The 27,104-nt window shown below is 41.7% G+C and overlaps 1 protein-coding gene, 1 long non-coding RNA gene and 1 pseudogene across 3 annotated transcripts in view; 2 read left to right on the top strand and 1 right to left on the bottom strand.

Moving 5' to 3' along the window:
* Positions 1 to 3,398: 3,398 nt before the first annotated feature.
* On the top strand, positions 3,399 to 3,736 carry LOC130848811 (60S acidic ribosomal protein P1-like; annotated as a pseudogene).
* A 2,017-nt stretch (positions 3,737 to 5,753) lies between these two features.
* Positions 5,754 to 14,522, bottom strand: DEGS1 (delta 4-desaturase, sphingolipid 1). Of its 2 annotated transcripts, XM_057727959.1 has the most exons (4): positions 14,312 to 14,467; positions 10,283 to 10,549; positions 8,811 to 9,553; positions 5,754 to 6,257 (listed from the first exon to the last, which is right to left on the bottom strand). In XM_057727959.1, exons 3-4 carry the CDS (start codon positions 9,525 to 9,527, stop codon positions 6,111 to 6,113), a joined length of 864 nt encoding a protein of 287 aa, XP_057583942.1. In that variant the 5' UTR covers positions 9,528 to 9,553; positions 10,283 to 10,549; positions 14,312 to 14,467; the 3' UTR covers positions 5,754 to 6,110. The 2 variants fall into 2 exon arrangements, with proteins under 2 accessions (XP_057583942.1, XP_057583941.1); XM_057727958.1 differs by lacking the exon at positions 10,283 to 10,549 and having other exon boundaries at positions 14,312 to 14,522.
* Positions 14,523 to 14,616: 94 nt separating this feature from the next.
* LOC130849222 (uncharacterized) overlaps positions 14,617 to 27,104 on the top strand; it is a 44,751-nt gene continuing 32,263 nt past the window's right edge. The window contains exons 1-2 of the long non-coding RNA XR_009052703.1: positions 14,617 to 14,750; positions 25,107 to 25,233. This is a non-coding gene — a long non-coding RNA (uncharacterized LOC130849222). The remainder of the gene's footprint in view (positions 14,751 to 25,106; positions 25,234 to 27,104) is intronic.

Here is a 27,104-nt window from a genome sequence, read left to right as displayed (position 1 = left end):
ATGTTCCCTGAATTGGTAGGTGGATTCTTAACCACTGCACCACCAAGGAAGTCTAAGGGATGGCAGAGTTTGAGCTAGAATCTGCAGTTGTTTTCAACTCTAAAAGTCCTTAAAGTAGGGTGCAGTGGGTGAGCTACCATATTTATTTATGTATTCGTGAAGAGAAAGCAGCAACCCCAACCCTGGCGGGGGACACTTAGAGGACGGGGTTTGTGATGAACAAAGGGGACACTCAGGGTTTAGAAGCCCGGCTTGTTAGGCCAGTGCTTTTTTTCCTCTTTTTCTTTTTAATTAGTTAATTTATTTTATTAGCTGTGTTGTGTCTTTTTTTTTGCTGTGCGCGGGCTTTCTTTAGTTGTGGTGAGTGAGGGCTACTCTTCGTTGTGGTGCACGGGCTCCTCATTGTTGTGGCTTCTCTTGTTGCAGAGCATGGGCTCTAGGTGCGTGGGCTTCAGTAGCTGCAGCACATGGGCTCAATAGCTGTAGCTCACAGGCTCTAAAGCACACGCTTAATAGTTGTGGTGCACGGGCTTAGTTGCTCCGTGGCATGTGGGATCTTCCTGGAGCAGGGATCGAACTCGTGTCCCCTGCATTGGCAGGCAGATTCTTAACCACTGCGCCACCTAGGAAGCCCCTAGGCCAGTGCTTTTATTGTCAGTGCTGAAGCAGACATGGCAAAGGTGACATGAAAATGCTTTCACTCAAGACAACAATGGAAAGAAAACCACTTTCTAGCACATTTAAGGCCCAGCCTGGAGGGGAAACCAGTTGTCAAGATGTATGGTTATTAAATCAACTATACTCCAGTAAAAATTTAAATAATAAATAAATTTTGCTTACGAAATTGTAAAAAAAAGATATGTTTATGGCTAAGATAGGAGACTGCTGTTTAGGGGGAGGGAACACCACCCTAACCCCCTTGTGCCAAAAAAAATCTCAGCTACTAAATGGGAGGGAAATTTGAGGCTTAAACCACTACCAAACAGATGACTATCTCCTTCCTTTTTGACCAATGAAGGGTTACTCTGGGTCCAAGGGCCTGTTCCAGCAGCCCAGGATAATAACCTCACAGTGGAGGGATATTAGTGGTCCTTCTTGGATTAGCAAATTGTTGACCTGCAAGGATTTAGAGCTCAACATCAAGGGCAACTCAGTTCCTCCAGGTCGTTTCACAATGCAACTATTCTGTGCCTTTGCCAAGGATTACAAATATGGGGATGTGTGCCTGGTAACACATAATCCACGCAATTCTAGAAATGCTGCTTGGGTTTCTTTGGGTTCTGCTTTTTGAAGAAAATTCTAGGTGTGTGCCCCAGACCCCTTTGGGCCTCTTCCTTTTTTTTTTTTTCTATAGATTTATTTATTTAGTTTGTTTATTGGCTGCATTGGGTCTTCATTACTGCACACAGGCTTTCTCTAGTTGAGGTGAGCAGGGGCTACTCTTCACTGTGGTGCATGGGCTGCTTATTGCGGTGACTTCTTTTGTTGTGGAGCACAGGCTCTAGGCGCGTGGGCTTCAGTAGTTGTGGCACACTGGCTCCATAGTTGCGGCTCACGAGCTCTAGAGCGCAGGCTCGATAGTTGTGGCACACAGGCTTAGTTGCTCTGAGGTATGTAGGATCTTCCCGGAGCAGGGCTCGAACCTGGGTCCCCTGCATTGGCAGGCGGATTTTTAACCACTGCGCCACCCAGGAAGTCCAGGACCTCTTCCTTTTGATCTTTGTGTTCACACACGCCTGTGATAGCAGCTACCTTCTGAGTGGCAGTGATGATTCACTTGTCAGCATCTAGCTTCCCCCCTGCTGGGTGTTATTAGCTTCATGAACCATCTGCCAATTTGGATTAAATGTGGCAAAAATAAGCTCCATTTTCAGATGACACTCCCCATTCTTATTCTTCCTCTACCATGTCATTAATTGTCCAACCAAAAAGTACGTGCATGCTCTGACCTGTATATCCCTGCACTGACCTGTATATCCCCGTTGTCAAATCCTGTGCTTTTTCCAGCAGGGACCCTCCCTGTGTTGTCACCACTCCCTTTTTGCTAATCCCCACCGCAGACCTCACCCTCAGCCCAGTGGGGATCTCTGGCTTTGATGTCTTCAGGCTTCTGCTGCCACCTCTCTTCTACTCTGAGCCCCTCTTGCAGGTGCCACCCTTGTCCTTGTCCTATCTCAGAACTGGATACACTGAGAGGGTCTCAGGGTTTTAGGGCTCCTGGGTTTCTGAGGGTACCATTTTTTCAGGGCCTTCCCAGCCCTAAGATCAGACTATCCTTCCTTGCTTCATTCCAAACGACTAAGGCTCCTGGAAGCTTTTCCTAAGACAAGAAACAGCTCATTTCCTTTCTTATCCAAACAGCTCCCAAGTCAGCTGGGCAAGCAAGTGGAAGCGCAGCAAAAGCATGGGCGTGGACAGCCCTGCTGCTCACAGCACACACCTTCAGGCAGATCTCCTGGAACCTCCATTTCTTCATGTAAATACGCAGGGGATGGGATCTCCCTCCCCAGGCCAACATGGATTAGAATGATAGCCTGTGGGTGATGCTCTGGCAGGGTTCAGTCACCCGATGAACGATACTGTTGTGTGCCCTCCACTCAGTTCCAGCCACAAGGTGACTCTCCTATTTAAGGCGTGGAGTCCTTTATTACCGAATTCTTTTTTAAAAAATGTTATTGGAGTATAGTTGGTTTACAGTGTTGTGTTAGTTTCAGGTGCACAGCAAAGTGATTCTTTTCCCACATAGGTTATTACAGAATATTGAGTAGACTTCCTTGTGCTATACAGTAGGTCCTTGTCATCTATTTTATATATAGCAGTGTGTATATGTTAATCCCAATCTCCTAATTTCCCCCCACGTTTCCCCTTTGGTAACCATAAATTTGATTTCGAGATCTGTAAGTCTGTTTGGTAAAAAAGTTCATTTGAAAAAAAAAAAAAAAAGTTCATTTGTATCATTTTTTACATTAGATTCCACATATAAGTGATATCATATGATGTTTGTCTTTGAGTTAGTTCAGAGAAAGACAAACATCATATGTTTAGTATGATCATCTCTAGGTCCATCCATATTGCTGCTAATGGCTTTATTACTCAGTTTTGATTCCATTTGCATATCCCAGCCCTAGAGCCTCAGCTCCTGAATTTGGGATGTTATATCTTTGCACCCTCTCTGCCTAAAGCAGTGCCTGGCCAAGTACCTATAGAAAGAATAAGTAAGTGCATTTTTACTTTGGATTTCAGCCTTAGTGTTTCATATTAGTATTTAGATGTGCCCTTTCCTCAGCTTCTGCTAACATGCTTGGTCCTTCCAAGAAAACTCAGGCAGTGTTGGAGTGAGGCCCTCATTTCTGGTGCTCACTGCACCTGGCAGCCTCCTACCCAGCACATGCCCCTCCATGGCCTCTGTCTCTGAGCGCACCTGCATCTACCCAACCCTCATTCTGCATGAGGATGAGGAGCTGCTCACGTAGGGTATGATCAGTGCCCTCATTAAAGCAGCCAGTGTGAACATCAAACCTTCCTGGACAGGTTTGTTTGCAAAGGCCCTGCTCTATGTCAACATTGAGACTCTTATCTGCAATGTAGGGGTGGTGGCCCTGCCACAGCAGGATGTCCTGCCCTCACGGAAGACAAAGTGGGAGCAAAGAAAGAAGACTCTAAGGAGTCTGATGATGACAGTCTTTTTGATGAAATCTCTTTTGTAATATGTTCAAATATAAAGCTGACCTCTTAAAAAAGTAAAAAAGAATTTTAGATCATCAAGTCAAAAACTCCCAGAGATTTAGCCAGAACTGCTGGCACACAGGAAGGAGTTGACAAGACAGTGGAGTGGAAGTGCATTTGGACGTGGGAACGTGTTTTCCTTCCCTCTCCTGTTGCAGGACTAGGCTCATTTAGACAAGTGTTGTGAAACATGGTCAAGTGTCTGGGTTGTGGAGTCACTGTCTCAACCTCAGATCCTGTCTCTGCAACTCACTAAGTGTGACCTTGCGCCAGCCACTTAATCTGAGCCTCAATCTCCTCATCTATAAAATGAAGATGTTAATAGTACTACCTACATCACAGACATATTGAGAACGAAGTAAGATAATGTATAAACTTAGTACAGGGCTCAGTGAATAATAAGAATTCTCAATAGAGGTCCACTGTGTTCCGTATACCACAGTCACTTAAAGGTTATTCAAATACCCTGCATCTTTTACTTTCTGTTTTTGATGAAAAGACTGTCAAGTTTAAGGATAACCTCTGTTAGTCCCTTTCCATTCATTAAGCGCTTCAAGCCAAGCACTGACCCCGCTAGGTTTGGGGAACAGAGAAATAAAACATCATCCCTGCCCTTAAGGAGTTACAGACTAAGGGGAAAACAAAGTGTGTGTGTTTACAAAATAGTATGTGGACCACAAATGAGGTAAGCACTGGTTGGAGAGTCCAAAGAGTGGCACTTGACCTGCTGGGGAGGGGGGTGGGCTACCGAGTACTGGTGTGAGCCCAAAGGACGAGCTGCCCAGACCAGGAAGGGGGGAAGGGAGTCTAGGCAGAAGGGAGAACTGGTGCAAAGTCACTGAACCATACCTCAGGACCTACCCTCTTGCCTTAAAACGCTCTGCAGCCCAGCCTTCCTACTGCCCTGATTTGTAGATCTCTTTGGAAAAGTCACTGCCAGTGATAGAAAGAATGGCCCAAGTTGGGAGATGGGAAAAGATGGGAGCTATACTGGCTTGGAGACCACTAGGAGGCTGAAACTTCCCTCAGGCAAGAAGTCATGTAAGCAGAACCGACCGGTTTGGGGAAGGACAATGAGGCACCCCTTCTATGGGACCAGGAAGGAAATGGAACTGAGAGAGGGCTGAGCTGGCAGGAGATCTGGGGGTTTCAGCACTTACCTGGCAGCTGAGCCACTGACTAGAGTTCTACCAAGGGGAGTGGAGGGCTTATTAGGCGTCAAACCCAGGGGTAGGTTTCAGATACTTTTACTGAGCACGTACATCTGCACTGTAAAGTTGGTTCTATTATCACTCTAAACATTAAAGCAAAGGGTCTTTAAGCAATAGTTCGAAGACAGTAGGGATTTTCCCAGGCAAGAGGATCAGGAAGGGAAAGCAAAGTACTTTGTCTCCCAAAACTAAGTCTGTGAAAATCCAGTCCTTCTGAGGGTGAGCACTGCACTCTTCACCACCAGCGGGTGAATCTGTAACACAGCTGGGAATTATAAAAGCAGAAATTTTATAATATCTCGTATTCAGGATGCCAGAGGGTTGGTGTTGTGTACAAACTGTAAACTATTTGATCTTTTTGATGCCATAGGTTACTTTCAAAATAGTTTACCATATTACACTAAATTTACCCAAGGGACATGTTTCAGGTAACCAGGACTCCAGCCTAACAGCCCCGGATGATGGTTGGTGTCAAGTAGCCAGACCCAACCAGTTTCTGCTGAAATGAAATGACATGAAACTCTTTATCAGTTGAGCTGCTTCTAATTTGAGAGCCCAAGCATCAGAAAAAGGAAGTTGCAAGTTGGATGTTATTAAATTCAATGTCTGTACTTATGAATAGGATGTGTAGGACTCAGCAGTGTCTAATTTAGGTTCTGTGTATTGATACAATAGTAAAAACTAAAAATGAGTCATTCAGCTTGCAGTGAAAGATATTTCCAGGCCTTTAAAAATTTTTAAATAAGCTCACCCCAGTACGCTGGTTATAGTGTAAAGACAGTAAAATTTAAAAAAAAAAGTAATAAACACTATTTATTGTCATTAATACCTCAGTTTATTAGCTGTTTTAATAAAGTAAATCCTTAGAGTGAAAACAACATACTAGAAATAGCTTTTTAAAAGCTTTTTTTATGATATGCTTACAAAGTGTCAGACATAAGTGAAAACATCCACCACAGTGGTAATACAATGAACAAGTTTCCTATAAGTAAAGCTGAACACTGCACAGACATGCTGTTTAAAGCCAGGTTAGCTTCTTAATACCATGAAGATCATACTTTGAATTTGTATGAGGGCAGCTTCTAAATATCACTGGTCTTAATAATGCAAAAAATTCCACTTTCTCAGCTATTTTGAAGTTTCAGAGAGGAATTCCTTTGGCCTTAATGACATTTACTCCAGAACCACTTTGCCTTTTTGATGCCTCTTCACCCTGGAATAGGGACTTATTGTATCATCCATCACAAAATCATACAGTACTTTTATCCAGGAATTGTAGTGGGGGAGGTTGTCATAGTACTCAGCTGCTATTTTCCTCACCTAGAAGGGAAAAAATACAGGAAGATGAATAAGTGTTAACTAAGTCCTATTAAAGATGACAGATGAATGTCTGACACAAACACTCAGAAGAGAAACCACAAGACTTTCTCCTGCCTCCCTCTAAAATAAATAAATAAATAAATAAATAAATAAATAAAAGCAGTAGCTTTGGGAATTCTAAACGAAAAGCAGTTTACATTTCAGCAGTAAAATATACTTGATCCTCTAGAATTATTGACTTTCCAACAAGCTCTAAGGGACTAAATACGGTTTACTTGTAAAATTTGGCACTTGGAATCTTTAACAACAAATACTTGCAATTCAATCAACATGATGTTTTTTAAGTGTCACACTGCATGGCTGGCATTGTAGGGTTTAAAGGCACCACTTGACCTCCTGCCCTTAAGGAACCTGCAAATACTGATCAGTGCATGCAGTTAGAAATTAATCACTTATCAAGGGTGCGATGCAGCCATCTCAAGTTGAGAATGTCTTTTAAAAACACGACTACTGCCAGTGTGATTAGCAAGCAAAACTAGTTAGTGCTGAGCAACAAAAAATTCTGTGCCTTCAACAAAATGTACAAAAACTACCCTAATAAATCCCAAAGGAAAACAAAAAGACAATCCAAGATGTTGAAGAGAGACAGCGAGAAAAACATAGAAAAAATTAAAGAACCCTGTTATTGTGATAAAAATATTCTAAAATTGATTACAGTGATGGTTGTACAACTCTGAACAGTCTAAAAACCATTAAATTGTACATTTTAAATGGATGAATTGTATCTATGAGTTACATCTCAATAAAGCTGTTAAAATAAACCTTGTTATACATACCTATTAACTAACCACGTGACAGTTATATGCACCATAACTACTGTAACACAACTATTGCAGAACAAGATACTCCTTGGTATACACCATAGAAAAAACAAGAAAAGGAAGATTTAGAGAACTCTGAGAACGTTTGTTAGTTTAGCTAAGCAATAGGAAGACAATGGGGAAAGGAGTGAGAAATGAATACTCACTGATGAACCATGGGCCTTGGGTCAAGTAATGTTTGAGCTGAACTAAGTTTTCAGTTCAGGGACTATTTGAGAAAATTACAAGTCAAAGTATGTGGCTCATATTGGAAAAAATGAATTGCTTTGTTCGGAAGGTGACTGGCTTTCTCCTTAAACCATAACCTCTTAAAATATAAAAATGTACTTTCCTAGTCAGGGTAGAGGCAAGCAAAGGCAGGTGAGCTCTCCAGGCTGAAATGACACAAAGCAGCTCCACTAGCACCACATTACACCAGTTTCAAAGCTGTCTTAGGCCAGTTGTGTGGTGTTTCCCCCATTTTATTTTGAAAAATGTAAAACGGACAGAAAAGGAGAAACCAACACCCACATGCCTTTCACCTAGATCCACCAATTAACACTATGTCACGGCCACTTTCTCTCTCCATATAACACACACCACATACTTTGCTCTTGTTTTGCTGAAAAGCTGCACACATTATGTGAAAACTTACCCCGAATATTTCACCCCTAAATATTCTATGCATATCTCCTAAGAACATGGACATTCCCTGACAAAACCATAATACCATTATCACACCCAAGAAATTTAACTCTGACACAATATTATGTATTATACGGTCTAGATTCAGAGTGTCCCCACTAACTCAATGTCCTTTCTAGATTTTTCTTTCCTTGATTCCAATCAATAATCAAATGTTATATATAGTTGTCATGTTGCATGCGAGTTGGCAGACAGTCAACATTTAAAAACTTAAGAGGAAATCTATAAAATTTGGTTGGGTAGATATGATAGCATAAAATATCTGGCTATGGTTCCCTTTTATCACAGCTAAAAAAATAAAAAATCAAAAAAACCTGATATTACATCTCATACAACTTCCCTTTTTTAGAATTACAGAAACATTTCTTAGTAATGGAAGTGCAAAAGCTATCTATTCTGAGGATGGAAAGTCTAATAAGAGAATTCATCAGAAATATAACTGAGGTTTGGAGAGGATTATCCTTTTGGGGAGGATGCAAGGACAAGTGTCAATGCGTTGCCTTTCATTTATTCCACAAGCAATACACTAAAAGTCTACTGTGATGGGAAGTGGATGGTCCCCGCCTGTGGGAAGTCTGTGGTACTGGAAATTGACACATTTATTTTGCAGGGCAATTACATAGGATTTCTGTATTTCACAACAAACCAACACAAACCTCAGCTAAATGTATTCAGTTCACCAGTGATAAAGGTTATGTGAACTTCTGCTCCCTCACAGAGCAAATCTATTTTCTATTTCTGAATTACTTTACACATTACCCGATTTTGCAGATTCCCCCAACATTCTAAACCCTACGTGTTACCACTAGGCTTAGGGATCCAGGACAGTGAACTCTTTGAAAAATTAGGCTAGCCAACTCAGGACTCTTCTTTGATGAACAGCTTAGATGGATGAAATATACTAGATTCCCTTTTAAATGAGCAAGTCAAGACTAATTTTGATCATATAACCATCAGAAATTAAACATGTATCAAATCCTTTACTTACCAGGGGAAGGCTTTTTCCAGGAATGTTGGGGAAGTCGTGGTGTTCATTATGGTAACCCACATTGAAGGTGAGTAAATTCAGAGGCCCGTAATACGAGTAAGTTTCATGTCCCTTTAAGAACATGTAATGTTCAGCTATAAAATGTCCAGAAATTGGATGCAAACCTAGGCCAAGTAAGGATGCTGCCAACATGTAGACTAAAGATTTAATTCCCAAAACGTAGTAAATCACAACGTCAAAGGTGATCTGGATCACAGTGTTGATAATTTCCAGATAAGAAATTGGTTTGGGGTTGATGAACAGAGGTCGAAAAGCATAAAAGAGAGGCTGCAGAATAACCCATATAAACTTTCTGAAAGTGGTACAGAAGAACCAGCCTTCAAAATCAGTTGGAATATCCACATCGATGCCATCACCTCCGAGGTATCGATGATGATCCATGTGATACCTCTTAAAGGAAATTGAATATGGAACACCAATAGGGAGATTAGCAAATATTCCAAACCAACGATTCCACATAGGTTTGCAATGGCCAAAGGCACTGTTGTGGGAAACTTCATGAATAGCCAGAGTCATTGAATGATTAATACAGCTGCCAAAGGCATATGCCCAAAACATGACCCATTTCCAGTCCAAGTCCTTTACTAAGTAAAATGCAACAAACTGAGTGAGAACCATCATAATTACAATCCATATCAAGTTGGAATCAGGTTTCATTAAGGATTTTATCTCTGGATACTTTGCTGTAAGGAAAAAAGAAAAAATCAGAGACTGAGAAAAGCGCATAACAGTTCTGCAGTTATAATTAAACGAGTATCAATTAAATTAACACATCAACTAATTTTTCTTTTTCCAAATTGTTATATGCCCTCTATTAGAGACTTTGTCAAATATTTATCTACTACAGGAGAGGAGTATATTCAACAGTAAAGTTACTAAATACCATGTCACAACAAATTCAGAATTTATGCAGAAAAAAATGAGCCTCAAAATCTAGACCCTTCACATTAAGAGTCACAAATGACTACAGATTTCATGTTATCTAGTTCCCTTTTCACTCCTAACAATTTTTTGTATATTAAATTTGTAAGTTTTACAAAGTGGCAATCATAGTCTGGTAAATCTATGTGTCTGATAGATTACAGACTTATTACAATATACTACATATGCAATATACTTATATAAAATATATACATCTTATATACAATATACTATATACTTAGATTTCATAATTTCCTTTTTAATGACTAAATAACTTCTAGTTGCCAGTTGTAACTTCTAAATCATTTTCCTATTTTTAGACATCTAGATATGTAAATTTTTGCCAATGTAGATTTTTTCTAATCATCTGGAAATTAGGGCAATTTCCAAAGAACTCCAGGGATTCATGATACCCCTTCCTCCCTCCTTCCTTTCTGCATTAGAAATGAACAATGCTAATTTGTGTTAGATTATTTGCTGAATTCACTCACAGTGAAATATCCAAGTATTATGCAAAAGGCCAGTAATATAAGTCTCCGCATTTCAGGCAAGTGTTGCCTACAGGCAAATGCAGATTCTTCTCTGTAACCTGCCACTCCAGAGATGGAAGCCCAGATACAATGAACATCTTTTGTGTGTTGTCAAGTATGTTTAACCCAGGGCAGCAAAAGGAAGAAGGACCTTTTTCTTGGGATAAGTCATTCAGAATGTTCTTGAAAAGACTCAGAAGGAAGAAGAGCAGGTTCACCCTCTTTTCTCTAAATGTGAAATGAAGAATTAAATAAAAACAAAATGCAAGACAGCAAGTTATTTAGGTCTAGTTTTTTAATACAAGAAGTAAGGGTAGTGTTAAGTCAAGGTAATTCTTCTTGTTTCTTTCCTTTCCCCTCTTCTTTCTCCACTCCCTAACTTCTCATCTTTGTTGGTATTAGTTCATTTCATCAATGTTAACAATTCTGTAGGCAATAGGCCAAAAAAAGTAATCCTTTTGAGGATTAATTTTTGATTATTGAGTTTGAGGTTTGAATCTAAAACTAATTATTCTGGGATAAATGAAAAGTTCAGATAAGTCATTCATTAAAATATGGACATTTTGGGACTTCCCTGGTGCAGTGGTTAAGAATCCACCTGCCAATGCAGGGGACACAGGTTCGAGCCCTGGTTCAGGAAGATCCCACATGCCTCGGAGCAACTAAGCCCATGCGCCAGAACTACTGAGCCTGTGCTCTAGAGCCCATGAACCACAACTACTGAGCCCACGTGCCACAACTACTGAAGCCCAGGTGCCTAGAGCCTGTGCTCCACAAAAGAAGCCCTGCAATGAGAAGCCTGTGCACCCCAAAAAAGAGAAGCCCCCACTCGCTGCAGCTACAGAAAGCCCATACACAGCAACGAACACCCAACTCAGCCAATAAATAAATAAATAATTTATTTATTTAGGGAAAAAAAAAGGACATTTTGAGCAGTTCTCCAAACACAGAATACCAAGTGTTTGGCTCATAAGTAGACAAGTAATAATTCTTCGGTATTAAAATGTGTTGTTTCTGTTTAGAGCTTCAGCATTTTTACCTTATATAAAACTTGATTAAACTGACACATCTGACAAAGGATAGGATATAACACACATGTCATAGGTACTCTAAAATCATGAAACAAAGATGGCAGTTTTCTCAGACAAATCAACTTGCTCCAAGTAATTCTGTACATTTTTACAAAGCTGTAATAGTATGTAAAAATCCATACTAGGATGCCAATATAATTACATAGGGGAAAGAATAGTCTTTTCAATAAACGGTGCTGGAACAACTGGTCATCCGTATGTAAAACAGTAAGACTGGGCCTCTTATCCCGTATACACAAAAATCACTCGGCCATGAGGAGAGCAGTGACACGCATTACAACATGAGGGAACCTTGAAAACATGATGCCACCTTAAAGTCAGTCACCAAAGACCAAGTATTTTATGACTTCATTCATAAGAAAGGTCCAGAATAGGCAAATCTGTAGAAACAGAAAGATTAGTGGCTGCCCAGAACCAGAGGATATGGAGACTGCTCATGAGTATAGGGTTTCTTTTTGGGGTGACGAAAACTTTCTAAAAATTAGACTGTAGTGATAGTTTAAAACTCTGTGAATACACTTAAAAAACCCACTGAATTGTATGCTTTAAATGGGTGAACTTTCAGGTCTTCCTTGGTGGTCCAGTGGTTAAGACTCCGAGCTTCCTTATGCAGGGGGCGTGGGTTCGATCCCTGGTCGGGGAATTAAGATTCCACATGCCCCGCGTGGGTGAACTTTATAGTTTGTGACCCACTAATAATGGTCTGGTCCCTAGCCTTCATTAATTTTGTACATAAATTTTGTAAATTTAGTGTACAGGTGTTGGTTGTTAAACAATATATCCATGTTCTCTCGTGCCTTTCTCCCCTCCAAAACCTGACATATCTAAGAAATATCTCATTAAAGTATAATTTAAACAAGTCTCCAGATTCTTATCTTTCCTGAAGTTATTCCATCTCCACCCCTGAAATGGAACACTGAGCAGTATTTACACCTGCAGGGAAAATATTTTCATTGAGAAATATGTAGTCCTTTAATTTCCAAGTGAAATGGTCCAGGGATAACAAGTTTGTGGGAAAAAGGTTCGGCGTTGAGATAAGCATGAACAAGCACCTTTTTACTTCCTTGATTTTCTTAATATTAAATAGACCGATAAATTCTAGTATTCAGGAGTTGGTTTTTTATAGGGTGGATACCAGATTATTCTTATGTAATTTATTGATGAGGCATTGATAAAATGTACCATATGCTATCTCTTATGTATAAGTGATTTGCAAAATACACATTTTGATTAAAAATAAAAAGGAACTTTCCTGGTGGTCCAGCGGTAAAGAATCGCCTTCCAATGCAGGGGACACGGGTTCTATCCCTGACTAGGCAACTAAGATCCCACATGCGGCGGGACAACTAAGCCCACGCTCCACTACCACTGCGCTCGGTCGCCTCAACTAGAGAGCCTGCGTGCTGCAAACTACAGAGCCCACGCTCCCTGGAGCCTGCGCAGAACCAGAGAAGAGAAAATCTGCAAGTGCTACCAAACTCAGGTTCCGCTGTTTGCCGATACTCGACAGACAAGTATCGGTTGGAAAGGTTGATTTACTCAGGAGGCTGGCAACCTGAAGAAGACGAACTTGTGTCCAAGAGCCAATTCTGAAGAATTCTCCTTGACCATGAAAGTTTTTAAAGGGCTAACTCTTTTCTTTTTGTGAAAACATGAAATTTCTAACCTACCCCAGCAAAAATCAGGGGCTTGCCTTTTCTTTTTACTGCACAAATGGATGCAGAGAAGAAAAACCAGGGGAATACTGTGTATGAGAAAGAATTCCTCCTATTCAATTTACCACCCACCTAGTTTCCAGATTTTGGAAACAACAGCAAAGAGGTTAAAAACAACGCTTTGGAGGCAATCTAACCCAGATTAGAATCCCCTTCTAAAATTTACTTATTCACTCTTACCTCATCTTTAAAATAGGGACAACACCGACCTAATTACTGGGAGGATTAAATTGGGTAATGTTTGTAAAGCACTCAACACAATGCCCTGTTTATCATTAAGAGTACCCTGGGAGAGATGAGAGAATTCTCTATAGAATACAGAAGCTGCAAATAGCTGAGCGCCTTACACCTCTTGAGAGCTGAATAAGGCCTAGTTAACCTAGTGTAAAGGCCCTAAATTGACAGTCAGGGGACCAGAAGGCTAATTTTGGCAAGTCTTCCATACTTCATTCAGCCTTTTCGTCCACAAAACTGGGATGGATGAAAAACAGATATGAATCTGCCGTTCCTGCATCAGCCTGGTTGTGAAGATCAATGAGAACACCGTGAGCGCACCAGGACCCGGACCCCAGAATGTTTACCCTTCCGGCCCGAGAAGCCCCTGGGGTCAAACGAGGGGGGGAGGGGTACCACGAGTCCCCTCCCCCGGCCCAGGGCCGCCGGCGCCGGCGCCAGGGCTGCCTGCGGGCGTCGGCTAACGTCAGCGCGCTGCGAGTGTGGGCCCCCAGATGCTCCGGGACCACGCCCTGCCGCGCACACGCGCGCAGCCTGGCTTCGCCGGCGCCGGGGCCCGCTCCGGGGAGGGAGGGTTGGGAACGGTGCCCACCGGCGGCACGAGAATCTCCAGGCGAGAAGATCTGCCCGAGGGTGGCCCAGCCGCGGCGACCCGGCTCTAAGCAAACCCTGGGCCCGACCGGACGCCCGCGCTCGGGGGCGCGCCTGCGCCTCCCCGCCGAAGGGCCGGGGCCGCGCGGTGGGGCGGGGGCGCGCGGGGATCCCTCCGTCCCGCGCCGGGCCCGAGCCCGCAAGCGCCGGCCCCGCGCCTCCCCCGGTCCTTCCCGGGCGGTCAGACGGCCGGGCCGGCGGCGCGACGCGGCAGGGAATCGGCTCTTAAAGGGCTTCGGACGGGTCCCGGTGGCAGGAGGCCGCGCACGCACATAACGGGGCGTGGGCCCGGACCTCACCCAGGATCTCCTGGCGCCGACTGGCGTGCGGCTGGTCGGTGTACACCCACTCGAAGTCTTCCCGCGAAACGCGGTTCCCCATGGCGGCGGCTACTCGAGGGCCAGCTGCCGGCTCTCGCTCCGGGCTTGGCTCCTCCGAGGCGGAGGCGGCAGCTCGGCGACTCGTGTCAGCTGGCGGCCCGCGGAGCCCGAGAGGAGACGCAGGCCGGGGCGGAGTCTCGGAGCCCCGCCCCCCTTCGCCCCGCCCCGCCCCCCAGCCCGGGAGCGTGGCGGGGCAGGCGGAGGACCGGGCGGGGCAGGCGGAGGACCCAGCGCTGCGCGGAATTCAGCGGCTCGGCGCTGCGAGGCTCTGAGATTCTGTGACTCGGCGACCGACGGGGATGCCGAGTTCCTGCAAGTCCCGGCTCCCTGCGGTGCCGGCGCCCGAGCCCGGGAAAAGGTGAAAAACGAAAGGTCTCTTTAGCGCCTCGGGGGAAGGCTGGCGCTCGATCACGAGGATCCTTGGTCACAAATAAATGGCAGCTCGCCCAAGTTTTGTTTAACTTTGAAAAGCAAATTATTCACTGAGTCGTTTTTGGCTGCCTCCTGGAAATAATATGCGGAGCGTGTGGTGATTAAGAGCTAAATAAGGAAAAGGAAATCACCATTGAGAGTGAAAAATGATGAGGAACTGGTTGCTTTGCCTGAATTGTTCTAGTGTGACCATTTCCCTTACAAGGTGATTGCTTACCCTTCCATCTGTCACAGAAGTCGTTTGAACCACCACCTCTTCCTGAAAGAGGGGACATTTTGTTTCAAAATTAATTACCACTTCTCCACTAAAAAAGAAACTTTGATTATAAAAAGGAAGATAACCAACAGGGTGTTCTCATAATAAACACCACCTCCCCCCCCCCGCACACACACACCTACAACCAAATCTGATCAGACCTAGGGAATCCAACTGCTAATTACATCATAGAGATGGAATCAACAAGATCTTGACTGTGGGAAACTCTATAGGACAACATCCTAGGTACTTTAATAAATAAAATGCAAGGGAAACAAACAAAAGAGGGAAAACCTACATATGAAAAAGGGCTTAAAAAACATCAGTCCATTGCAACGTATTGATCTTATTTAGATTGTGATTCAAATTGTCAAAATTGACATGAGATCATTTAACTCATATTGATTAGATGTGTGATGATACTGAGAAATTGTGTGATAATAGTGTCATATTATGATTACAGTTTTTTTTAAGTCCGTATCTGTTAATCTTTCATACCAGAGGGAAAAAAACCTTAAACAAACTAAAATAAACAAATAATGGTACACGCAATTAACCATGCCACACTAAAAAAAAAAAAAATCAGGGTCTTTATGTATTAATGTGAATTGATCTCCAATATGTACTGTTAAATGCAAAACAATGGGTATAGGGGAGGCGGGGATTATATGCATAATACATATATATTATGTGTTTCCTTGGATACGCACAATATAGATTTGGAAAGAAAGACAAGAAACGATTATAGTTTAGGAAAGTAAATGGGAATCAAGGGGAAAGAACTGGGAGCTGTTTTCATTTAATCCTTTTTACCTTTTATATTTGAACTGAATGTGGATTTTGACATTCTAAAGAAAAGAATTCAGCTACAGGATTTTTGTGGGGATTAACAAATATTTTAATTACTCATAAGCATGTTTCTTTAGCTTGGACTTCTGAAAGTTCTTAGTGTGTTATCTTTCATATCTTATCCTTACTCCTGCCAGGTACTTTGTCTTGAGGCAATCATACCAGTTATTTTAGAGAGGCATTATCCAGTCTGCTGTTAAAAGCTGTGGGTGAATCCCAGTAGTTCCTGATGATATTGGGAAATATCAGACAATGTACTTTTTAGAAGAGGGCAGTCATACTTTTGAAATCAAGGTATTCTTTCATGTGGATTTTTCATTTTCCATTTTTAAAACTTTTTGAATGGGCAATTCATTTTTTTAAAAATTGAAGTATAATTGATTTACAATATTGTTAGTTTCAGGTATACAGCAAAATGACCCAGTTATATATATAAATATATTTTTCAGATTATTTCCCATTATAGGTTATTACAAGATATTGAATATAGTTCCCTGTGTAAATTCTTGTTGCTTATCTATTTTATATATAGTAGAGTCTGTTAATCCCGTACTCCTAGTTTATCCTCCCCCCACTTCCCCTTTGGTAACCATAAATTTGTTTTCTATGTCTATGAACCTGTTTCTGTTCGTAAATAACTTCATTTGTATTATTTTTTAGATTTCACATGTAATGTCATAATATTTGTCTTTCTCTTTCTAACTTACTTCACTTAGTATGATAATCTCTAGGTCTACCCATGTTTCTGCAAATGGCATTATTTCATTCTTTTTTATGGCTGAGTCATATTCCATTGCATGTATATACCACATCTTGTTTATCCATTTATCTGTTGATGGGTACGTAGATTGCTTCCATTTCTTGGCTATTATAAATAGTGCTGCTGTGAACATTGGGGTACATGTATCTTTTTGAATTAGAGTCTTCATCTTTTCTGGGTATATGCCCAGGAGTGGGATTGTTGGATTATATGGTAGCTCTATTTTTAGTTTTTTAAGGAGCCTCCATACTGTTTTCCATTGTGGCTGCACCAATTTACATTCCCACCAATGATGTAAAGAAGGTTCTCTTTTCTCCACACCTGCTACAGCATTTATTATTTATAGACTTTTGATGATGGCCATTCTAACTGGTGTGAGGTGATACCTCATTGTAGTTTTGGTTTGCAATTCTCTAATAATTAGTAACGTTGAACATTTTTTCATGTGCCTATTGGTCATCTGTATGTCTTCTTTGGAGAAATGTCTATTGAGAGCTTCTGCCCATTTTTTGATTAGGTTGTTTGGTGGGTTTTTTGTTTTTTGTTTTTGTTTTTGTTTTTGATATTGAGTTGTATGAGCTGTTTGTGTATTTTGGAAATTAACCCCTTGTCAGTCATATCATTTGCAAATATTTTCTCACATTCCATAGGCTGTCTTTTTGTCGTTTTGTTTTATTGATGAAACCATCAATGTTTTGTTGATGAAACCATAATCAATGTTGACGAAACCATTTTTGCTGTGCAAAAGCTTTTAAGTTTGATTCGGTCCCATTTGTTTATTTTTGCTTTTTTTTCATTTGCCTTAGGAGATCTGTCTAAGAAAATATCGCTATGATCTGTGTCGGAGAATGTTTTGCCTATATTCTCTTCTAGGAGTTTTATCGTCTTATATTTGGGTCTTGTCTTATATTTAGGTCTTTAAACTATTTTGAGTTTATTTTTGTATATGGTGTGAGGGAATGTTCTAATTTCGGCAATTCATTTTTTAATTAATTAATTCATTTATTTATTTAATTGGTTGTGTTGGGTCTTTTTTGCTGTGCATGGGCTTTCTTTAGTTGTTGTGAGTGGGGGCTACTCTTCGTTGCGGCTCATGGGCTCTAAAGCACAGGCTCAGTAGTTGTGGCGCATGGGCTTAGTTGCTCTGCAGCACGTGGGATCTTCCTGGAGCAGGGATCAAACCCGTGTCCCCTGCATTGGCAGATGGATTCTTAACCACTGCACCACCTAGGAAGCCAGGCAATTCATTTTTAAGACTACAGCTGACCCTTGAACAACATGGGCTTGAACTGCTCTGGGTCCACTTATGCATGGATTTTTTTTCAGGAAATACGTACTACAGTACTATTCAGTCCACAGTTGGTTGAATCCAAGGATAAGGAACCAGGGATACAGAGGGCCAACTATAAAGTTATACACACGTTTTCGACTGCATAGAGGGTCAGCACCTCTAACCTGTGTGTTGTTCAAGGGTCAATTGTATTTTGATAAAGACACAGTTGAGACCTAATAATGATATTAAGAGGTATTAGCCTGTGGGTACATTTGCCAACTTTAATGTGTAGAAAAGTAATTACAGAAGACATTATTTATTCACTTCAAACGAACCTTAATCACAGTAATAACTTTAGGTTATCCATTCTTTGACAGTAAATAACAAAGAAAATTCCAGTTGGTAGTTAATTGCCAACAAATATTGTTTCTTACTTATTTTATAATGTTACTTAATTCATAAACTAGCAGATGTAAATTGACAGTTACAACAGTTCCATCTATAACTAAAGCTGACTTTGAGTGGTGGGGGCAAAACTACACCCTGCCTGTTCCATCCTCTGCTCTGCTGGCCTCACTCAGTGTGTCTGGTCCTGCTCAGCTTGGGAGCATTCTGTTCTCCTGTTTACTGCTGTTATCTTTATTCCCACAATGCTCTCCAATCTGAGTTTACATGTCAGACCCATCTCCCCAGACTCCAAGTTTCTTCCAGCTGTAGCCTTCACAAGGCTTTTGGATCTCACTTTTTTGGAGGGATGATATCTCAGCTCATTTCCTCATCCCTGAGGGGCTGATTGTACAGGATTCTGTGTGTTTGTCCATAGGCCCACTGGATTTAGACATTTCCCTTAATGATTACTAATCTCCAGCTTCAGCATCCTGCTGAAGGTAGGGCCTTCCTATGAGACTTCAGTCTCTCTGATTATACCAAAAAAGCTTGGCAATCATGCCTTTTTCCTATCTTCTCTCAACTTACTTCTCAACTTACCAAGAATGGTAGAAAAGCAGATTAAAGGAGTAAACTATATGGTTATCTCAAAAGAAGCAGAAAAAAAAAGGTTTGATACAATTTATATCTATTGGCAATATCTATATAGGAAAACCAATCTAACTGAGTTATCTGAGTAAAATAAGAGAATTTAGCCAGGTTGGTAGATGGAAAATCACTATACAAAAATCTTTCATATTTTTTGAAGTATAATTGACATGTAACGTTATAGTAGTTTCAGGTGTATAACATAATGATTGGATGTTTGTATACACTGCAAAATGATCACCACGATAGGTCTAGTTAGCATCCATCACCATACATAATTACACAATTTTTTTCTTGTGGTGAGAACTTTTAAGATTTGCTCTCTTAGCAACTTTCAAATATATGCATTACAGTATTATTAACTATAGCCGCCATGCTGTACATTGCATTCCCATGACTTTTTTCTTTTATAACTGGAAACTTATACCTTTTGACTCCCTTCATACCTTTTGTTTTTATATACCAGTAACAACCAGTTAAATAATGCAGTCAAATAGAAATATACATTTATAATAGCATAAGAAAGGACCTAGAAACAAATCTAACAAAAGATGTGTAAGATCTTCAAAAGAAAGTATTAACACTTTATTGAAAGACATTAAAGATTTAAATAAATTGTGAAATAGACCACTTTCATGCATTGAAAGACTATAAATACTATAAAGATGTCAGTTCTCCCCACTCCTACAATTGATCTACAAATTTAATGTAATTTTAATCAAAATTCAAATGGGTTTTGGTGGAACTTGATAAGCTGATTTTACATTTATATAGAAAAGTAAAAGGACCAAGAATAGCCAAGATATATCTATAAAAGAACAAGGTAAGGGGACTTAGTTCACCAGTTAAAAAAACTTCTTATAAAGCTTTAATATATAATTTAAGATAGCATATTAATAATATAGTGTAGTGTAATATAGACAGCATAGTATGAATTCAGGGATAAGTAACATAATAGTGGGACAGAGTAGAGGGTGCAGAAGTAAATCCTGTCAGTGCATAGAAATATAAGATCAGTGAGGAAATGGAAAGATTTTCAATAAAAATGGTGCTGGGATAATTGGTTATCAATATGAGAAGACATGAGATTGAACTCACCTCATATTTTACACTAAAATTAGTTCAGTGTATCTTATAGACTTAAATGTGGAAGGTTAAACTGAGAAGACTTTGAATTTAGAAGAATATATAATTTGGGGAAGTTTAGGAAGTGATTTCTTAAAAGAAGATGCAGGACTTCCCTGGTGGTGCAGTGGTTAAGACTCTGTGCTCCTAATGCAGGGGGCCCAGTTTCGATCCCTCATCAGGGAACTAGATCCTGCACACCTCAACTAAATATCCTGCGTGCCGCAATTAAGACCCTGCACAGTCAAATAAATAAATAAATATAAAAAAATTAAAAAGAAGATGCTAAAGGCACAAACCATCAAGAAAACATATGTTTTTAGCATTTGTTGTAGGGCTGGTTTGGTGGTGCTGAATTCTCTTAGCTTTTGCTTGTCTGTAAAGCTTTTGATTTCTCCATTGAATCTGAATGAGATCCTTGCTGGGTAGAGTATTCTTGGTTGTAGGTTCTTCCCTTTCATCACTTGAAATATATCGTGCCACTCCCTTCTGGCTTGCAGAGTTTCTGCTGAGAAATCAGCTGTTAACCTTATGGGAGTTTCCCTGTATGTTATTTGTCATTTTCCTCTTGTTGCTTTTAATAAGTTTTTTGTCTTTAATTTTTGTCAGTTTGACTGCTATGTGTCTTGGTGTGTTTCTCCTTGGGTTTATCCTGTGTGGGACTCTCTGTGCTTCCTGGACTTGGGTGGCTATTTCCTTTCCCATGTTAGGGAAGTTTTCAACTATAATCTCTTCCATTATTTTCTCGGGTCCTTTCTCTCTCTCTCCTCCTTCTGGGACCCGTGTAATGCGAATGTTGGCGCGTTTAACATTGTCCCAGAGGTATCTTAGGCTGTCTTCAGTTCTTTTCATTCTTTATTCTTTATTCTTTTCTGCATCAGTGATTTTCACCATTCTGTCTTCCAGGTCATTTATTCGCCCTTCGATCTTTGCATCCAGTCTTTTTTTCAAAATCCTGGATCATCTTCACCATCATTATTCTGAATTCTTTTTCTGGAAGGGTGCCTATCTCCTTTTCATTTAGTTGTTTTTCTGGGGTTTTATCTTGTCCCTTCATCTGGTACAAAGTCTTCTGCCTTTTCATTTTCTCTTTTTGTGGCTGTGGTTTTCGGTTCCACAAGATGAAATACTGCTGATACTGCTGTCTGCCCTCTTGTGGAGGAAGCTATCTAGGAGGCTGATGGATGCGTCCTTATTCAGAGGGACTGATGGTGGGCTGGGCTGGGTGGGCGGAACTCAGTGACAGTTTAATCTGCTTGTCTGCCAATGGGTGGGGCTGTGTTCCCACCTTGTTGGTTGTTTGGTCTGAGGCTACCCAGCACTGGAGCTTACAGGCTCTTTGGTGGAGCTAATGGCAGACTCTGGGAGGGCTCACACCAATAAGCACTTCCCAGAACCCCTGCTGCCAGTGCCCCTGTGTCCTCGGTGAGCCACAGCTGCCCCCCACCTCTGCAGGCAACCTTCCAACACCAGCAGGTAGGTCTGGTTCAGTCTCCTATGGGGTCACTGCTCCTTCCCCCTGGGTCCTGGTGAGCACACTATTTTTTGTGTGCCCTCCAAGAGTGGAGTCTCTGTTTCCCCCAGTCCTGTGGAGGTCCTGCAATCAAATCCCGCTGGCTTTCAAAGTCTCACTCTCTGGGGATTCCTCCTCCTGTTGCTGGACCCCCAGGTTGGGAAGCCTGATGTGGGGCTCAGAACCCTCACTTTAGCGGGTGGACTTCTGCAGTATAACTGTTCTCCAGTTTGTGAGTCACCCACCCAGCATTTATGGGATTTGATTTTAACGCGATTGCGCACCTCCTACCATCTCATTCCGGCTTCTCCTTTGTCTCTGGATGTGGGGTGTCTTTTTTGGTGAGTTCCAGCGTCTTTCTGTCGATGATTGTTCAGCAGTTAGTCGTAATTCCGGTGCTCTTGCAAGAGGGAGTGAGCGCACATCCTCCTACTCTGCCATCTTGAACCATCTCTCAAAACATATATTTTTAAACTAGACTACTTCATTAACTGTAGACACTGTTCATCGAAAGTCATCATAAAGAGTGAAAAGAGAAACCATAAACTGAGAGAAGATATTTCCAACATATAAAATTAATAATGGACTAATCTTCAAAACATATAAAGAACTCGTAAGTGTTAAAAAGAAAAAAAGGAGGGGAGACTATAGAAAAAAAAAGAAAAAATAAAGAATTTAACAGAAAAGGAAGCATTAATGGTGTATCAGTCAGCGTCTAACCTGAAAAACAGACACTATGTCAAGTATTTACAGCAGAGGGAATTTAATACAGGGCACTAGTTATGCAGGTGATGGAGGAGCTGAGAGGCAAGCAGGATAGTGAGGACAATGTGGGAAATCACTCCCATTCCCACAGCTGGGAGGACAAAAGTAGGAGAAAGTGTTCTAGGACCCCAGAAGGCAGCATTACCCAATGAAAGCTGAAATCACCGTGGGCATGTCTAGGTGTCTGGGAAGAGCTCAAGCCACAACCACACCAGGCAAAGCCCAGGGTGGAGAAGGGGGTAGGGGGAGAAATCCCTGGTTTTACCCTCCTGCCTTCTAGTGTGCCCCCAGTGTCTCCTATTAGCCAAACTCAGCTATAGTTCAGCTGACATGGGAGTCTGTAGGGGTGAGCCCCTCTGCAGTGCACTGCAGGAAAGTATTAGGAATTGATCAGCGAGCAAACAAGCATAAACTAGCACAAATGACCCAGGATGAGGTGAAAAAGGTTTAAGCTCATCATATCAAAGACATGCAATTAAAATCTACAGTAAGATGCTATTTTAAAAGCTCTCATTTGCAGCAAAACAACTATAACTGGTGAAAGCTTTGGAAAACAACAACTATTTAAAGTCTCTGGAAGTTGTCCTAAGGGCACACAGTGAATGAAACATTTATTCAAGAAAATCTGCTAAATCTCAATAAGAACAGCAAATGTCTATGGCACTTGAATGATGACCTGCTCTTTCTCCCCTCAACCCAAGCTCGGATGGTCCTCCCCAGGCAGCTGTGGCCAAGAAGATAAGCCTCCTTATCCCCCCAGCTCCCAGTCAGGTGCTATGGTGTCTTCCCAGGAGGGGCAGGTTGCCAGCATTTCTCATGCTCCTACCTCAACCCCCTCACCCCAGTTCCATGTTGCAGAGGTTTAATTCCAGGAGAATGTTGCCAGGTAGTCAAGGGTCCATTCATCCATTCAGCCATCTCATAGAGTGGAGGCTCTACCACAGTTGTGGCAGACTGAAAATACTCATTCAACCCCATTCAACTTCCTTGTATCCCTGGAAGGGGGCTCAAATTTAACTGGATCGGATCGTGGAGCAACTTACGCTCAAGGACATTGCCAAAAATAATAGAGCTATCAGTCAGCAATTAGAGAAACCTAGCAGCTGAGTGTAATACCAATAGAAGCAGACATCTTAATAGATCAGGGAAAGGTATAATTAAGAAGTACCCTGCTAATCACAGAGTGACTGAACATTACCAAGACCACGCCCACTGGTGAGCAACATCAAGGCCTTCACAATGATGGGGAAATAGAATTCACTGGAATAGTCCAGCCAAGTCACTTAACAAATAAACAAGCAAATGGCTATGACAGCAAACCCGCAGGGATGGGGGAGGAGAAATCAGTATTGAGAATTGTTACAATGTATTATCTAAACTGTTCATTTTTAAGAAAAAAGAAGACACAGAAAGAAACAGGAAAGTGTGATCCACATAGGGAGAAAAAGCAGATGACAGAGAGGGCCCAGATTTCAGACCAAAGGACACTTCACAGCTGTGACAATAAATATGTTCAAAAAACTAAAGAAAACCGTGCTTAAAGAGGTTAAGGAAGGTATGATGAAAATGTCTCATCAAATAGAGAATATAAATGAAGAGATAGAAATTACAAAAAATAACCAAGGGGAAATTCTGTAGTTGAAAAGTATAAGAACTAAAATGAAAAATGCACTAGAGAAGCTCAACAGTAGATTTCAACTGGCAGAAGAAAAATTTGTTGAATTTGTAGATAGAGATGATACAATCAAAGAACAGAGGTTTTTGTTTTTGATTTTTTGTTTTTTATGAAGAAAAATGAGCAGATACAGGGAGAATGCCATGTGAACATGAAGATGGCCATCTACAAGCTGAGGAGAGAGTTTTAGAGCAAATCCTTCCATCACAGCAAAAGGAACAACCCTGCCAATAGCTTGATTTCAGGCTGCTAGCCCTTAGAACTGTGAGACAAACACATTTCTGTTGTTTAAGACACCCAGTAGGTGAGTTTGCACTAGAAACTACTACAAGCACCAACCTGTCATCTGCTGCTAATCTCTCCCAAGTGAGTCTGAAAATGTTTTAGCATAAACTTTGAATCAGGGATAAGAAGGAATTTTTAACTAAGAAAAGTTGGTCTTTGAAGTGATGTCACCATAAGCAAAAAATGCTGACCTACTACAGAAGATACAGAACAGAGTTGCTTGCATGTTCACTCTTTGGAAAATAGGGGTAAGGTGATACTTTTCTGTAGACAAACACTTTAGAAAAAGCTACTCTTGTGGCAAAATTGGTAAAAGAGTAGACAGGTGGAAAACATCATGTTTCCCAAATGTATTTCTTTCTGTCAGCCCTAGAGGCATTGAAGAGACACAGACTGTAAGTTACAGCAAAAAGTCAGTGTGTCAGGAGGCAGTCTATGGGCAAGCCCTGCAGGCATGACCTGACCTCCCACTCGAGTGGGCTTTCACTTGCTTCTGCTGAAAGGAGCCAGACACGTTTGCTTCCTGATAGTCTGGTACCCGAGGAAAATACACGTGCGTTTTCAGTGTATGCAGGAATCAATGTTAAGTCTATCTGCTCATCTGCAGACGTGGAATCAGAGAGAGGGAGTTCAAACTTCTGGAATGTGTGATAGATTTTGTGAGAACATTTCTAGGCAGCAAGTTTAAAAGTATAATCCTAAGTATATTAAAGTTGGATACAAGTTTGGCTCTTCTTTTCGTTTAGGAGTTTTATCAGAGGCTCCAAAAACCGTGAACAGGAGGGGGTCAGATGCTCCACGCAGGTCATGCTCAAAGATGATGAATAGCCCTGAAGTGTCTGTAAGAAGAAGCAAAGAGAATAATCCAGAAAGGTAATAGGAATTCCCTGGTGGTCCAGTCGTTAGGACTCGGCACTTTCACTGCTGTGGTGGGGACTCCATCCCTGGTGGGGGAACCCGGGAACCAGGATCCCGCAAGTTGCACAGCACAGCCAACAAAACCAAAACAAACAAAAAGGGAACAGAATTAATAGAATTTCTTTAGAGTGAGCTGGCGGTGGGCTGGGCTTCCATTCTCTGGTGCATGCACCAGCCTCACATTCTGCTGGAAGAAAGGGTGGCCACTTTGTTAATCCTGGCCAAGGGAGGAGAGTTTCATGGAACCGCCCCTAGAACTTCAGTCTGGGGACACAAAGGGGCTGGTCCCTGACTCAGGCCTGACAATGCCTAAAGGTGAGAGGTGCATGGAGGCTGTCTGTGGACAGAGGGTCTCTGCAGGGAGTGGCTTTGCCAACAGGCGAGTCAGGTGAGGTGGGCCAGATTATAACCATTTGACAAAGCCTGGACTTGCACCTTCGTGGTTCCTGGCATGGCAGACAAAAACTGCACCAGTAACGTGGGCTCTGTCATTTAAAAAAAAACCTGCCTATCACCTCCTCCCCACCTCCTCACCCTCCTCTCCCCCAAGTTAGACACCACAGAGTCCTGCAAGAGGGGGCAGAGTAAAAGCCAGGAAGAGAGAAGAAATAGAAGACGTTCTCCTCCCTGCCCGTCTCCGTGGTAAACATCCAGACCTAAATCAGGCCTGACCAGTACAAAGAGGAAAGAAGCTTTTAGTCCAGTGAGACAATATCATGTTTATTTGGATCAGACTGGAGTTTTAAACACCCACATAAAAGGAATTAACTTGTTAGTGACCAAGAGAAACTGAAAGGCTCTCCTTGAGACTTCATCTGAGTCAGGGCAAAACACTTCAGCAGAACAGGGTAAAGGGCAGCTGTTGAAGAAAATGTAATCTGCTCCTGTCAGCACCCTTCCACATCCAGCTCATCCAAAAGCAGGTATGCTCTGATGACTCTTGCATCTTCCAGCAGCTATGGCTTACGAAAAAGGAAAAGTCATGCTTTGGAAGAGGGGCAAAGGGCAAAGGCTAGAAAAAAAATCCTGGACTTCGGACTTCTGATGAGAGATATGTCACATACTGCCTGCATTGTACATATGAGGAAGTTAGCATCTGGGGATGGCAAGTGATGTATCTTAGACCACACAGCTTACATAGGGTAGATGCTAAGAAGAAACCAAGGCTGTCTGGCTCCAAATCCCAAAGGGAAGAGGGAATGATCTGGAAGGGACTTGTACTGTGGGGAAGGCAGGGCTCAAGACCCAGTGAACACCATGATCTGGTGACAGAACAGTTCACAGGGTGAAGTACTTTCATTATCTGTGTGACGCCAACCATACACGTGAGTGGAGCAAATGGTGTGTAACTTTTATTCTTCCAGAGTCTGGATTTTGCAGGGTGAGGGACTGTGTTTGATAATAAATTAACAAGGGACTTAGGGCTTTTCAAGTCTTTGGTTTTCTAGAAAACAGAGGCTATTTTCTAGGCTTTTAGAATACATATCCAAAATAAAACTGTTAAAGCCCCATGCCTTCCTAAAAGTACTATGTTTTTGGTCCACTGATGCCTGGAGAGGCATTAGAATTGATGCAGCCATTCTGGAAAAAAAAAGTAGGAAGAAAGAAAAAAAGGAAAAGATTTTTCACATTATTGCTCATACAATGCGTAGAACCTGAACATGAAAATAAAGAAATTATTTCTTCTTCTGGCAGATGTGTAAAGGAGATTCTTTGCTGTTTTTACCCTCAACACTTCTGAGAGCAAAAGAGAGGTTTTTCCCTTCTGACATGAAATATGTGGTGTCCTTTCCAACACCATTTCTTCAACTTGCTGACACTACCTG

The sequence above is a fragment of the Hippopotamus amphibius genome, chromosome 3, assembly GCF_030028045.1.
Source record: "Hippopotamus amphibius kiboko isolate mHipAmp2 chromosome 3, mHipAmp2.hap2, whole genome shotgun sequence".
In the NCBI taxonomy this organism is placed as follows: Eukaryota; Metazoa; Chordata; class Mammalia; order Artiodactyla; family Hippopotamidae; genus Hippopotamus; species Hippopotamus amphibius.
The sequence above is the reverse complement of the archived record's forward strand: the minus strand, read 5'-3'. Positions and strand labels throughout refer to the sequence as shown.